General features: G+C 42.0%; 1 protein-coding gene across 1 annotated transcript in view; it reads right to left on the bottom strand.

Moving 5' to 3' along the window:
- Positions 1 to 570: 570 nt before the first annotated feature.
- Positions 571 to 13048, bottom strand: part of dner (delta/notch-like EGF repeat containing) — a 75134-nt gene continuing 62656 nt past the window's right edge. The window contains exons 8-13 of the mRNA XM_023283053.3: positions 12008 to 12241; positions 3252 to 3374; positions 3026 to 3139; positions 2707 to 2838; positions 2339 to 2585; positions 571 to 1934 (exon numbers count right to left, since the gene is read on the bottom strand). Of these exons, the coding sequence (XP_023138821.2) occupies positions 1823 to 1934; positions 2339 to 2585; positions 2707 to 2838; positions 3026 to 3139; positions 3252 to 3374; positions 12008 to 12241 (962 nt within the window). The 3' untranslated portion in view covers positions 571 to 1822. The remainder of the gene's footprint in view (positions 1935 to 2338; positions 2586 to 2706; positions 2839 to 3025; positions 3140 to 3251; positions 3375 to 12007; positions 12242 to 13048) is intronic.

The raw sequence follows: 13048 nt of genomic DNA, 5'->3' as shown, positions 1-13048 counted from the left end.
CCTTTTAAAAAAACTATTTAATCCTTGCAGGCTGGCATTTACTGCTGCATGTTGCTTGTCATCTAATCACTGCTGACTTAAGGTGGCTACTCATTTAGTGAGATTTATGCAACTGTTGCACATCCTTTACCATTGTATTGAAATTTAAGAAATTGTCATGAAATAGAGACTTTAAAATTCTGATGTTGCATTCTCATTTGTGTTTGAACTCATGGTATTGGTTATTTTGACTTCTTGTTAATTGGATATGTAATGAAATTTAGGTAATTTTAGACGATTTGATGCAGCAAATCAAACAACACTCTGTCCCAAATATGCTGCATGCAGTACAACAACTTGTTGCAGAAAACAAATGTCTCTGGAGGATAAGATAGGTCGCTTACCCTGACACAGGTCAAGGTCAAAAATGTCTTGTTTGCAGCTGTGATTTATGGATTGGTGATAAACAAGGCTGGAGAAAAACAGAGTTTCAAGGTGATTCGTAAAAAGCACTTGCTGTTGTCACTACAGGGAACAAGGACATATACCTAAGTTTGAGCCAAAGTTCAGACAAGACACCACATGAGCAGATTATGTTTCACTTGAATCTTTATTGTTTACATAATTCAACATAGATAATAGGTAATCATGTCGCTGCTGTGTTTAAGATGAGGGGGGAAAAAATCGTAGGATAAGCTGAGCCTATTGGTGGAACATTGCTTGACCTTGAGAGGAACAACACAGCTGCACGGACGGAACGTTTCCATTGGCAGAACACAGAAGCACATATATTCTGGAGTAGATATCTTTCCTGTCCATCTGCTTTTCCCTCTATTCCACCTTAAAGCCTGCCACAAGAGGGCACTCTGGCGAACACACTTTTATCCAGAAACTATTCAACGCTGTCAATACTAGAGGTGAATTTGTACACTGGGGAAAACAGGTACACTGAGTAAAACCAATTATTTTTGTGTGCAGTGAGAAATATACCTACCTTCTATCCTAAATATCACTGAAATACATACAGTAGGATGGTAGGGTCACAGTACTCCAGCAAACCCACTTTCTTCACTATTCGTACACCACTGAGAAACTTGCATGTAAAGAACAGGACAATATGTATTGTAAAAAAGAAAAATTCCGTGACTAGTATTTATACATGTATGTATTTTATCTACTAACCACAAAATACCCAAAGAAAAGATTTGGCACAATCTTGACAGAGATAAATACAACTGCAATGAAAAAATAACAACCAACAACCAAATACAAAGGGTTTTAAAATATTGCAGAGAGAACATCAAATCTAACCATGCACGAAGTAAGGCAACCTACTGCAGATGTTTTTTTTTCTTTTTAAATATAGAAAAAGTTACAGTGTATGCACTATGAGAAGTGCATCTATTTCTACAACACCTGTAAGGACTGTTGTCAGCACTGTCTGCTGAGTTTGCTTAGAAATGTGGGCTCCTGGGTTGCTGGCCTCACCTACAGACAGACAGTCTGGTGCAGACTAAAGTCATCACTCTATTGTACAGCAGAGGTTACTGGGAGTGCTGCCCATCATCAATAACTTAAGTAATGCAAATTATGCTCTTATGCTACAATAAAGCCTTATCATGGACTTTGACAGGAAAATAGATGTATCAAATTCCAGATGTGTTCTTTTTAAACTACAGTGTGTGTTTTGGGATTATTTTTCTACATTTTACATTCAATTTTGTTTTGCTGTTGTTGTTTTGTTTTTTTTACTTAGGAAATACTTTTATATTTCTACTGACTTTATGTATGTGTGTGCATGCACACGTGGTCACGTATGTGTACAGCTTGTGATGGTTGTGTTTTACAAATCCTTTGTCTTGATGAGAGTAACCAACGGCTTGTCATCAGGACTGTAGTCTTCATAAGCGATGGGAGTGGCGTCGTACATGGCGGGCCTGGACTTCTTCCCGAATCTGATGAGAAAGAAAAAAAAACAAATGTTAATCAGTGTTGCAAAACCAAAAATGCTGTATCCCAAAATAGCCGTGAAACCTTGTGGAAGTAGTTAGTGAACAAGAAATCCTGTTAAAGAGGCACGGCAGTGATTTAGTGCTGACTGTTAGCAGGACACACAAAAGGCAGACAATACTAGAAGAAAATGGTTTACAGATATGCAGCACAGGCCAAGATATTCCAGCTTTTAGCAATAAAATTCTTCATTTCCCGCAATGCAACTCAACTGAATGCAAACCAGTTGTTAAATTGCATCATTTATGTGCCTTCACATACGTGTTTACATAAATCTATGTAGGAACAGAATACACAAAATTGCCATTGACTTTGTTGGTAATTGATGAGTGTTTTTAAGTGTCCTGACCTGGCGTGGCGGATGGAGGCTATAGCATTGCTGAACTCGCTGTCGATGCTGCGGCAGTTGTAGAACTCCTGGTAGGCGTGGCGGGACGAGCCCTGGTACTCGATGCGGCTGATGCGACAGATGCCCACAATGAGGATGATGAGCATGAGGACAAAGGCCACGCACAGAGCTCCGATGATGATGTAGAGGGAGTGGCGGGGCATGTTGGTCAGGGTGTCCTCAGTGTGTGCTGGCTTCCACTGCAGGTCTGACACACACACACACACACACACACACACACACACACACACACACACAGATATTCAGCTTTCTACATGGCACATTTTAAATTAATAGCTGAGGAGACATTTTTTGACAGCCTGACTTACGGATCTCGCAGCTAGGCCCCACCCACCCAGGTGGACAGTGACAGGTGAAGCCATTTGATTGGTCAATGCAGGTGCCTCCATGGTGACAAGGGTTGCTCTCGCACTCGTTAATGTCAACCTCACACTTCTCCCCTGAGCAGAAAGGTAAGGTTGCATTTAATACCAAGAACAGAAACTGAGGATGGTGGGTTATAGTCTGAGTCAAACGCAGGAACACTTTCGGTTGATGCAGCTGCATTATTTACCACATAGCGACATTCACCTCTATTTTAATCATGCACAGTAATATTCAGCCAGTCTATTGATCGTCAGCGCTCACCCAGGTATCCAGGTGGGCAGGCACAGGAAGCGTTAAGTCCTGTGCTCTCACAGCGGCCTCCATTCAGGCAGTGCATCTTCAGACACGGGTCCTTGTAGATCTCACAGTGTCTGCCTGCACACACATACAGAGATGACTTGTAATAATTGATCAGGTTGCATGTTTAGCACTCAGAGAATCTAACTACAAACGTAAAAACTAATCATTCACATACACGTTTACATACCTTCAAACTGTGGCGTGCAGACACACTCGTAGGCGTTGATGAGATCCCTACAGGTGGCGTAGTTCTGGCAGGGGGCTGACAGACACTCATTGTACTCCTCCTCACAATATAAGCCATGGTAGCCTTAATGGGACACACAAATACTTACAGTTTACATTACTGTTGCAGCTTTAAAACAATATACTGCTGCTGCATTGAAGAGGCTTCAACCTTTAGGGAGAAGAGGATATTGCTGAAAGCTCTGAGTTCATGTGTAAGGAAGGGAAAGTGTGTATACTTGTGTAATATTGTGTAACACTACAGCAGAGGCTGGAAGCAGTAAACTTACTGAAGGTGGCTACAATTTATAGGGTTTCCTTGTATTAGCATCTCTAATGTGTTTAAGCAGTCTTTCCTCTCGTTCACAAATCACACAGTGTCATACCAGGGAGCTTCCCAGAGCAACCATAACATTCATTTGCTGGGCACTAAGGAGCAGAGGGTGAAGCGGTACGAAAAGTGCCTTCCTCATTCACTATTCTTGCTCATAGTTTCTCTACAAGAGAATTTAATCAGTTTTCTTTTAGTCATAGTCACGCTTGACACATATAATATTACACCATGATGGAATAACTACCAGCAACCCTTGTGCACATGCTGAGGGGGTCATGAGAGTTTGATCCGGTACAGGTATGTTTTGGGGACTTAGACCATGTTTATTGGAGAGCCCTTAGAGGGAGTACTGCAGGAGCACAATGCATCTGGGATGTTGTTACAAGCCATGCCGTTCTCGTACAACCAAAGTGACAGCTGTGTTGGCAGTCTCGGCACAAAGTCAACTATGTTTCTGGTGGGCGTTGGACACCACAAGGGTTGCTCCTCATCTCCAATCTTGTTTTTCAAATATATACACAGTTGGGCTGACGAGGACCATAGTTCTTTGCAGGAAATCAAGGGATTGCTCCCTTTGAGTTGGGGGTGAGTCGCTGCCGCAAATTGAAGAGGTTTACATATATCAGGATCTTGTTTGTGAGTTATGAGATAATGGAGCATGAGTTGGACAGACAGATTGGTACAAAACAGCAGTTATGTTGGTATTGTAATTGACCATCGTGGTCAAGCCAGAAGGTAAAGCTCTCAATTCACCAGCCGTCCAGTAACCAGTCAGTCATTCTGGGAACAAAAGAACGACGCAGAGTTGCTGCTTCTTTGTGTTGATAGGAGCCAGTTGAGGTGGTGTAGGCATCTGATTAGAACGTCTACTGTGTGCCTTCCTTTGGAGGCTTTCTAAGTACATCAGACTAGAAGAACCCAAACTTGCTTAAGGAGATTAAATATCTTAAATGGCTTGAGAACGCCTTGACATCCCTGTTACGACTGCGGTCGTATGAGGTTGTTTTTTTTTCCTGCGCTCTGTGTGTCTGTATTTAGCTAATCCAATATGTAAATACTGCTGCGCCGCACCACTGCCAGGATTGGACGTCACGTTGATGAGTCGGCGCCGGATTGGCTCGGTCTACCACGAGGACGGACATAAAAAGCGGAAAGATGACGTCGCTTCCGGGGGTCAGAGAGCGAGGGGACCAGATGGGCGAGTCATTCTGCGCGGAGTCCCAACCAGCACACAGCAGCACAGTCCATCCACTCCTTAGTTCTTTGTTTAACAACACAAGTTTATTTGTAAGAGAAGGGATCGAGCTGCTATCTTTTGTTTCTTTCGTTCCTCTTGTTTTCGGGAAGTTTTGCGTAGTTTTGTTTGTTTTGACTTCAGCTCATCCATACTTTTAGTTTGTTTAATACAACCTTTGTTTATATTCGCTTTTGGAAAATAAATTATTGATTTCGTTGGAAAAATCTGTGGTGTGTGCTGCTTGAGGCCCCAACAGGATGACATTTTCATGTTACATTCACTGACCCCTAGGCTGGGTGTAACATGAATTGGGGGCTCGTCCGTTGCTTTTTTTCGCTTAGTGTTATGCTTAGTTAGGTGAGTATTTTTTCCTGGTTGGCATTTTTCTGTGTGTGGGAGGAATTGGGGGGGAGAATGGCTGATTTCTCCATTGATGAGTTCGCTGATAGTCCCTCGTGGGAAAAATTTGACAACTGTAGGAAGACAGACTTATTAATTATAGCTGGGTCATTTAATCGCAGTCTGTCCTGCTCTGAAAAAGAAAGGTCAGTCTAAACCTAACAAACCGCCCGCTGGCGTCTGTCTAATAAAAACTGTGACTTCTCCTGAAGTGCGTTCTGTGCCTTCTGAAAGCAAAATCTCTGACGTTGATGCTCGTTTTCAGCCATTCGTTACATAAGGCTTTATTTCTGTGACCGGAGAGGGAAAGAAAGTACCGATAAAAATCCTCCGTGATACGGCAGCCTATCATTAGATGATGGAAAGTGATGTCCTGCCACTGTCCAAAGACATTTCGTGTGGTTCTGATGTGTTAGTGTGGGGTATTGGGATGACTGTACTGAGAGCCCCGCTGCATGTGGTGTATTTGAAATCACCGCTGGTGACAGGACCGGTAAAAGTAGCCGTGTGTTCGCGGTTGCCAATCGATGGTGTCTCGTTCATTTTAGGAAACGATTTGACTGGAGGAAACGTTTTTCCTCACCCCGTGGTTACCGATGTTCCGGTGCCCGCCTCGTCCTCGGCCACTCCTGCTGACCTCACTGAACCACATCTGTTCCCTGTGTGCGCTGTTACACGCGCACAGGCTCGTAAACTGGGTGAAACTGTGAATTTGTCTGAGTCATTCATGACTAAGTTAGATGAGAATGGGAAATCTGGTATGACTGACAAAATTTTAAAAACTGAAAATAAGTCCAAATGTAAAAATGACACATCTCTGTTCCCTAGTGACGCAGAATTAACTGTGAATGTGAATCGTGACATGTTGATCACTGCTCAGAAAAATGATCCATCGCTAACTGTGTTTTTCTTCTGTATTCGCTACTGACAGCACATCTCCTGTTTTCTTTATAGATAATGGAGTTCTGATGAGGAAGTGGAGTCCTGACTCTGATGAATTGCATGTTGTAAATCAGGTGGTCGTGCCAAAGGAATATCGCCCTCAGGTTCTCAGCATCGCACACGATTCCTGTTTAGCAGGTCATTTGGGTGTTAAGAAAACTTATCAGCGTGTGTTGCGCAATTTCTTTTGGCCTGGTTTAAAAACCGACTTGGCCAAATACTGCCGATCATGCCACACATGTCAGCTAGCAGGTAAACCAAATCAGCCTGTTCCGCCAGCACTGGCCTTGCTGCTCGCCCTGCAGAACTTCGAAGTTTATCTAGGTTCTAGCTCACAAACAGTTCAGGTTTTTACGGACCATAATCCTCTAGTGTTTCTCTCTAGGATGAGAAATTCCAACCAGAGGCTCATGCGTTGGTCTCTCTTGTTGCAGGATTTTAATTTGCAGATTTTACATAAGAAGGGTAGTGAAAATGTATTGGCTCCCACTTTGTCTAGGTCTTATTTGAATTAAATACCTTAGGGGGGTATTTAATTCTTGGGGAAGGGGGTGTTACGACTGCGGTCGTATGAGGTTGTTTTTTTTTCTGCGCTCTGTGTGTCTGTATTTAGCTAATCCAATATGTAAATACGGCTGCGCCGCACCACTGCCAGGATTGGACGTCACGTTGACGAGTCGGCGCCGGATTGGCTCGGTCTACCACGAGGATGGACATAAAAAGCGGAAAGATGACGTCGCTTCCGGGGGTCAGAGAGTGAGGGAACCAGATGAGCGAGTCATTCTGCACGGAGTCCCAACCAGCACACAGCAGCACAGTCCATCCACTCCTTAGTTCTTTGTTTAACAACCCAAGTTTATTTGTAAGAGAAGGGATCGAGCTGCTATCTTTTGTTTCTTTCGTTCCTCTTGTTTTCGGGAAGTTTTGCGTAGTTTTGTTTGTTTTGACTTCAGCTCATCCATACTTTTAGTTTGTTTAATACAACCTTTGTTTATATTCGCTTTTGGAAAATAAATTATTGATTTCGTTGGAAAAATCTGTGGTGTGTGCTGCTTGAGGCCCCAACAGGATGACATTTTCATGTTACATTCAGTGACCCCTAGGGTGGGTGTAACAATCCCTCAGGAGCTGTTGGAAAATGTTCCTGGACTTTATGTCACCTTTGTAGTACATACAAATATAAAACAATCAAGCAGCTGATTTTATAAAAAATAATGTACATCTTCTCATTAATTTTCCAATAAGTGTATGGATATACTGTAATCCAGTATGTTGCCAATCAGTGGGATTGGGCACAAGGTCAAATAGCATGCAGTGCACTGTGCTTTCCATAGGATGGCAGCTGTGTACTGAGGCAAAATAAGCCTACAACTGCTAAAAACATGGTCCATGCATGAATATCAGACAATCAATGCCTCGCTTGTATCTCTACTATCTAATTTAGAGCCTAAAAAGAAAAATACAAAGTGTAATTTGCAAGTATTTGTATGAGAATGTGGCACAGCTGATTGTGTTTAATATGCACAACTATAAGGTCTGCAGACACAGATTCAGGAGGTACAATGCTGAAGTAATCAGCAATGCATGTTTTCTTATTAGGTCTCTTTGTTTTAATACCCTCCTCCAGCAAAGTTACTCTTCTGTGTGTATAAATCAGATGTAATTAACCTGAAAAATGGCTGCAGTGTTTGCATATACACTAATCTAACACCTGACGTGCCTCCCAACTGAACCGCTGTAATTCATTGAAGTGTTTTACAAACGCTGAAAGAGCCCAAATCACCAGGGGAATGATGTCCCTTGAGTTCTTACACGACTAGTGTAGCAATCTGTTTTCATTTGCTCTGCTCCAACTTTAAATGACTATATTTCTCAGTTGGTTCCCAGTGCTGAGTAGAAGTTCAACAGACCCTCCGTGGGCCACAGCTAACGTGTGTTTGGGGAAACAGAGAAGAGGAATTAATGAGGAGCCCAGTTAGAACCTCTAGGGTCCTCCCTGTGAAATGCCAGTGAAATGTCAAGTGCCTTTCCAAGACTCTGTCTGGGTTCTGTGGGCTGGCAGCCTCTTGTATGAGCTGGATTACAGGAAACTGGAAGAGATCATTCTACATATCAGCTCCCCAGCAGCTTTATTTCAAACAGCCAGCAGACATTTACAGAACCACAACCACATATCCACACAGTTAGACAAGGAGAACAGCCACACAAACTACTGTACTGAGGTGCTCATATGCACACGTAGAGATTAAAACGTTCACACATACCCACACATAGTCTCACAAAGATTCAAAAGTTTTTATTTATGCTTATTTATATACTCATTGTATGTGTCATTTTGTAAGGTCTGAACCTGAATATTTAACCATCTGAACTCCAGAACCTGCCGGCAGTTTTGAAAAACATGTTATCTTTTTTAAAAACCTTCAAAGTGACATCATTCAAAAGAGCCAGAAACTTTAAAAACAGAACGAAGCATTGGATTGTCAACTTCTCAATCTAAGCTTAAAGTCAAAAATTACTGAAAAAATTAACTTTTCTGACTGGGGGGGGGGGGGGGGCTGGAGTCTATCCCAGCTGACTGGTGAAGGCAGGGGACACCCTAGACAGGTCACCAGTCTGTCGCAGGGCTACATACAAAGACAAACAATCACTCTCACATTCACACCTACGGGAAAGCCTCCTCAGCACAACCATGAAGGCCTTATTGACTCAGCTGTGACCAACCGTCACATGGCAAAGATTCAGAGATTTTTCAGCTTATTTGCAGAAAATTTGAACTTCAACTGATTTTATGATATCATCACTGTGTCATTTTGCATCTGTCCTTCTAGCCATAGTTTTGCTGTTTCTATGATAGTAAAGGACTTTATATTGCAATGAAAATTGAGCCCAGAGTAAGTAAAAATGTGGCAGGAGCAAAAAAACACCTAGAAACTGCTTGTTTTTTTTAAAGGCTTACCTTAGTCAGGTAAAATTTGCAACATTAATCATTTTCCTCGACTGGAAAGCACTTGAGCTCAGTGTCTGTTGTGCTCATACATCGGACAATTCAGAAGAGATGGAGAGAAAATTTGGCTCAAAATGTCATGTGTGTGCGTGCCTGAATGCGCAATTGTGTGTGTGTGAGTGTGTTCACTGTAATGTCTGGGACGCTAATTACAAATCACCAATTTCACCAATCCCATTAGACGAGGCTGCCTGAGCAGAGGCATTTGATTGGATGGCAGCACCTGCTCGAGCAGCAGAACCACAAACACAGACAATGGACTGGGAGAAACACACACACACACACACACACACGTAAGTCGACTGCCTTACCATGGCAACCAGACAACAGAGGATGAGAGGGAAATAAGATGAGGTAACGGTAGGAAGATAAAGATAAGGAAGAACAAAAGAAAAAATATGAAAGAAATGCAAACCAGAGAAAAAATAAGACGCAGGTTGTGGCGAAGACACTGTAAGATATCTGAATAAATGGAAAACAGTGGATGCCTGCACTCCACCACGACAAAGCAAGAGTCAGAACACTCGAATAAACAAGAAGAACACGAAGCAAGGAGGGAATATCAGCTCAGATTTTACAGTTTCATTATTTAACCATATCCCCTGGTGTGAAATTTGAAGCAAAAAGTTGCAAAATGTTAAATCTCGGACGTGTTTCCAAGTCAGTAGGTAAACATATTCTGCAGGAATTCATCAGTCCTGTGCTGCATCTATATCGAAGGACTACAATATTTCCAAACAGTCGAGATACACCTTTAACATAAGCAGTAATTTCAGTTCCTAAATATTTTTGCCATGTCACAAAATAGTCTGGAAAAAGAGCAGCTGGATTTACACTGAAGCGGGAATGAATGAATGGGAGGATCAAATATGAGCTCATCATGGTGACTGCTTCATACATTCCACTGACAGCTGGTGTAAACAGAGAGCAGCGGAGCAAACTGTCAGATTATGTTGATGGGCCACTGGGAAAGTCATCTATCTCACCATCCCAGGAAGGTAATTGCAGCACAATGGATAATGATAAGTCATCATTCCGCTCAATTGATTTGATCACAGAGGAATCAGCACCAGCGGCACGATCATCTCGTCTAAAAATAACTCATCATTGAGCCAGAAGATATTTACTGCTACACTGAGCCTGAGCCAACAGCACTGCCAGCCATCATCCTTTTAGTTATCACTAAGCTTTATGCACGGGTTGTAAAGGCAGATCTGGAGAAGTGATAGAGGCAAAGTGAAGAGTCAAATGCTATCTTAAAGACATGGATGGATATCAGCAGAGTCCAAGAGGCCTCAAAAGCAAGAAACTCTAAAAACACTCGGATGTTTTGTTGTGAACACACTGCAATGAAAAAACATCTACAGTATATATATTTTAGGTAATATCACCCTACTTACACAGGAAAATGCTGCTTGATGAAAATCCTCCACCACAGGTTTCTGTTTGAGTTACACAGTCATTTCTAGCATGAGTCAAATATTTGATCTCAGGAACAATTTCAGAGTTAGGTTTTAAGTTAAAAATATTCTAGTTGGATTAATAACCCACGTCAGAATTTTTCATGTTTAATTATGTCATTAAAAAATCTTTAAAATTACATCTTTTGCTTCTCATGGATAAGAATTAATCATGCTTTACACCATGTACAGTAAATGGTTATGTAATGCACAAGTAAAAATGTGTATTTCTATACATATATGTAATTCTGAAAGTGTTTCATATGTTTATATATATTTTGTTCTATTTTATGCTACACTGCTATTTTAGATGTCCAAGTAATTTCTTTGCACACTGGATATATGAAAGTTATTTTGCACACTGTGTATCCTTTTCTTTATGAATTTTCCACATTTGTGCACACTGCATGTTTTCTATACTGTATATTTTACACATTATATATGACAAATAGTTTTACTGTCACCTGCAGTATGAGTACTTCTGTTAATGTAGTGCTTTATGTACTGGAAAATCAATCAATCGATCAATCGATCGATCGATCAATCAATCAATCAATCAATCAATCAATCAATCAATCAATCAATCAATCAATCAATCAATCAATCAATCAGTCAGTCAGTCAGTCAGTCAGTCAGTCAGTCAGTCAGTCAGTCAGTCAGTCAGTCAGTCTGTCTGTCTGTCTGTCTGTCTGTCTGTCTGTCTGTCTGTCTGTCTGTCTGTCTGTCTGTCTGTCTGTCTGTCTGTCTGTCTAGCTAGCTTGCTGTCTAAATATGGTAAATCTGTATTTTTTAAAAGTTTACATGACTTCACTGAAAAGTAAATAAAAAAACATACTTTTGCATGGAGGGGAACTGAGCTTAACTTGCAAAATACCCCAGAAAAAGATGCAAAACTATGCAAGCGACAGAGAGGGTTTGGAGGGAACTGCTCAGGTGGGTAGGTGGTGGGATTTATCATTTATATGCCTGTGCTCAAGGCAACTGTCTCACCCATCCACTGCCATTCTTACAGAGACCCTTCTGTAAGTGAGACTGACAAGGATGTGTACCGGCAGCACAAACACACACACATACACACTCAGGAATAAATATTTCATCGCATGCTCACACAGATGCTGACAATGTTGAGTGAAAAACAGCAGCTGAGGTCTGATATTAATGCAGATTTGCACACATGCTCTGTTTTAATATGTTAAGTTTTTCAATAAACAACTAAAGCCATGAACTGTGCCAACGTTAACTGGCTAAATTTGGCTCCTGATTTCTACAGCACCATGTGACACCAGCAATCAGCAGCAGTCTCAGTTCTTACTAAAAGCATTGCGACAGTGCAGCTTACCTGGGACGCAGAGACACCTGTAGCTGTTGCCCACACTGCGGCAGACTCCGTGAGCACAGGGGTTCAGGGCGCAGAAGTCCACCAGCTGGGCACATGTGGGGCCTGTGAAGCCAGCTGTGCAGCTACAGCCAAACCCCAGAGGGCCGGGCCCCTGAGCGTAGCACGTCCCGTTATTGTGACAGGGGCTGGAGGCGCACGGGTCCACTTTCTGCTCGCATGTAGCACCCTGGTAACCTGGGAGGTAGCAGTGTGAAATGTCAAGACATAGAAAGGGACAGGGAAAAAAAAAAATCATGGAAAGCCAACACAAAAATAATCTGCTTACAACTACGGAAGCCTTGGAATAATCTAAATCAGTATGATTGACATTAAATGTCCTCATCCGCAACACTTGCAGCACACAGCTGCGGTACAAGTTGCTGGTTTTGCAGCTGAATTTCAAATGAAGGTCTTTGGTCATTTTTAGGCCTCACATGAACCTGCTTCCAACAAGGCGGCAGAGTGGCACAGCAGGGGTTGTGTTTATGCAAATCCAGTGGTGCAGTGCGATATGTGACATCCATTTTGGCATAAAATTGCACCGACTCTTCTGCCCACTGAAACCACCTCTTAATGCAAATAAGCTCACAGAGAAGTTTTCCTCTAGACTTTAGAGGTATGGAGTTTAGTTTTTTGTTTAGTTTGATAAAAGTTTGTTCCATTTGCAGTCTCCAACTTAAAGGATGCACTAAATATTTCTAACTACACAACTATACATATAGTATTTGTGAAGGAAAAATTACTCACTTTCTCATGACTGAGGTGGTTCTAGTGTATAACAGCCTAAATGCTGAGTCATCCCAAATGGTCACCCTTGACTCATGGTTCTCCTAGATAGAGGATACAAACTTGCGTATGCTCTCTCTGTCCCCTAATATGACCCTGAGACAGACAGACGCTTGGTAAACATAACATAGGGATAACAGACCAACTATCTGGCTGATGATGTCAGAACAACAAGGTTATATTGCTGTGTTCCTGTTCAGATGGATCCTGAACTAA

Source organism: Amphiprion ocellaris, chromosome 7, assembly GCF_022539595.1.
Source record: "Amphiprion ocellaris isolate individual 3 ecotype Okinawa chromosome 7, ASM2253959v1, whole genome shotgun sequence".
Lineage (NCBI taxonomy): Eukaryota > Metazoa > Chordata > Actinopteri > Pomacentridae > Amphiprion > Amphiprion ocellaris.
The sequence above is the reverse complement of the archived record's forward strand: the minus strand, read 5'-3'. Positions and strand labels throughout refer to the sequence as shown.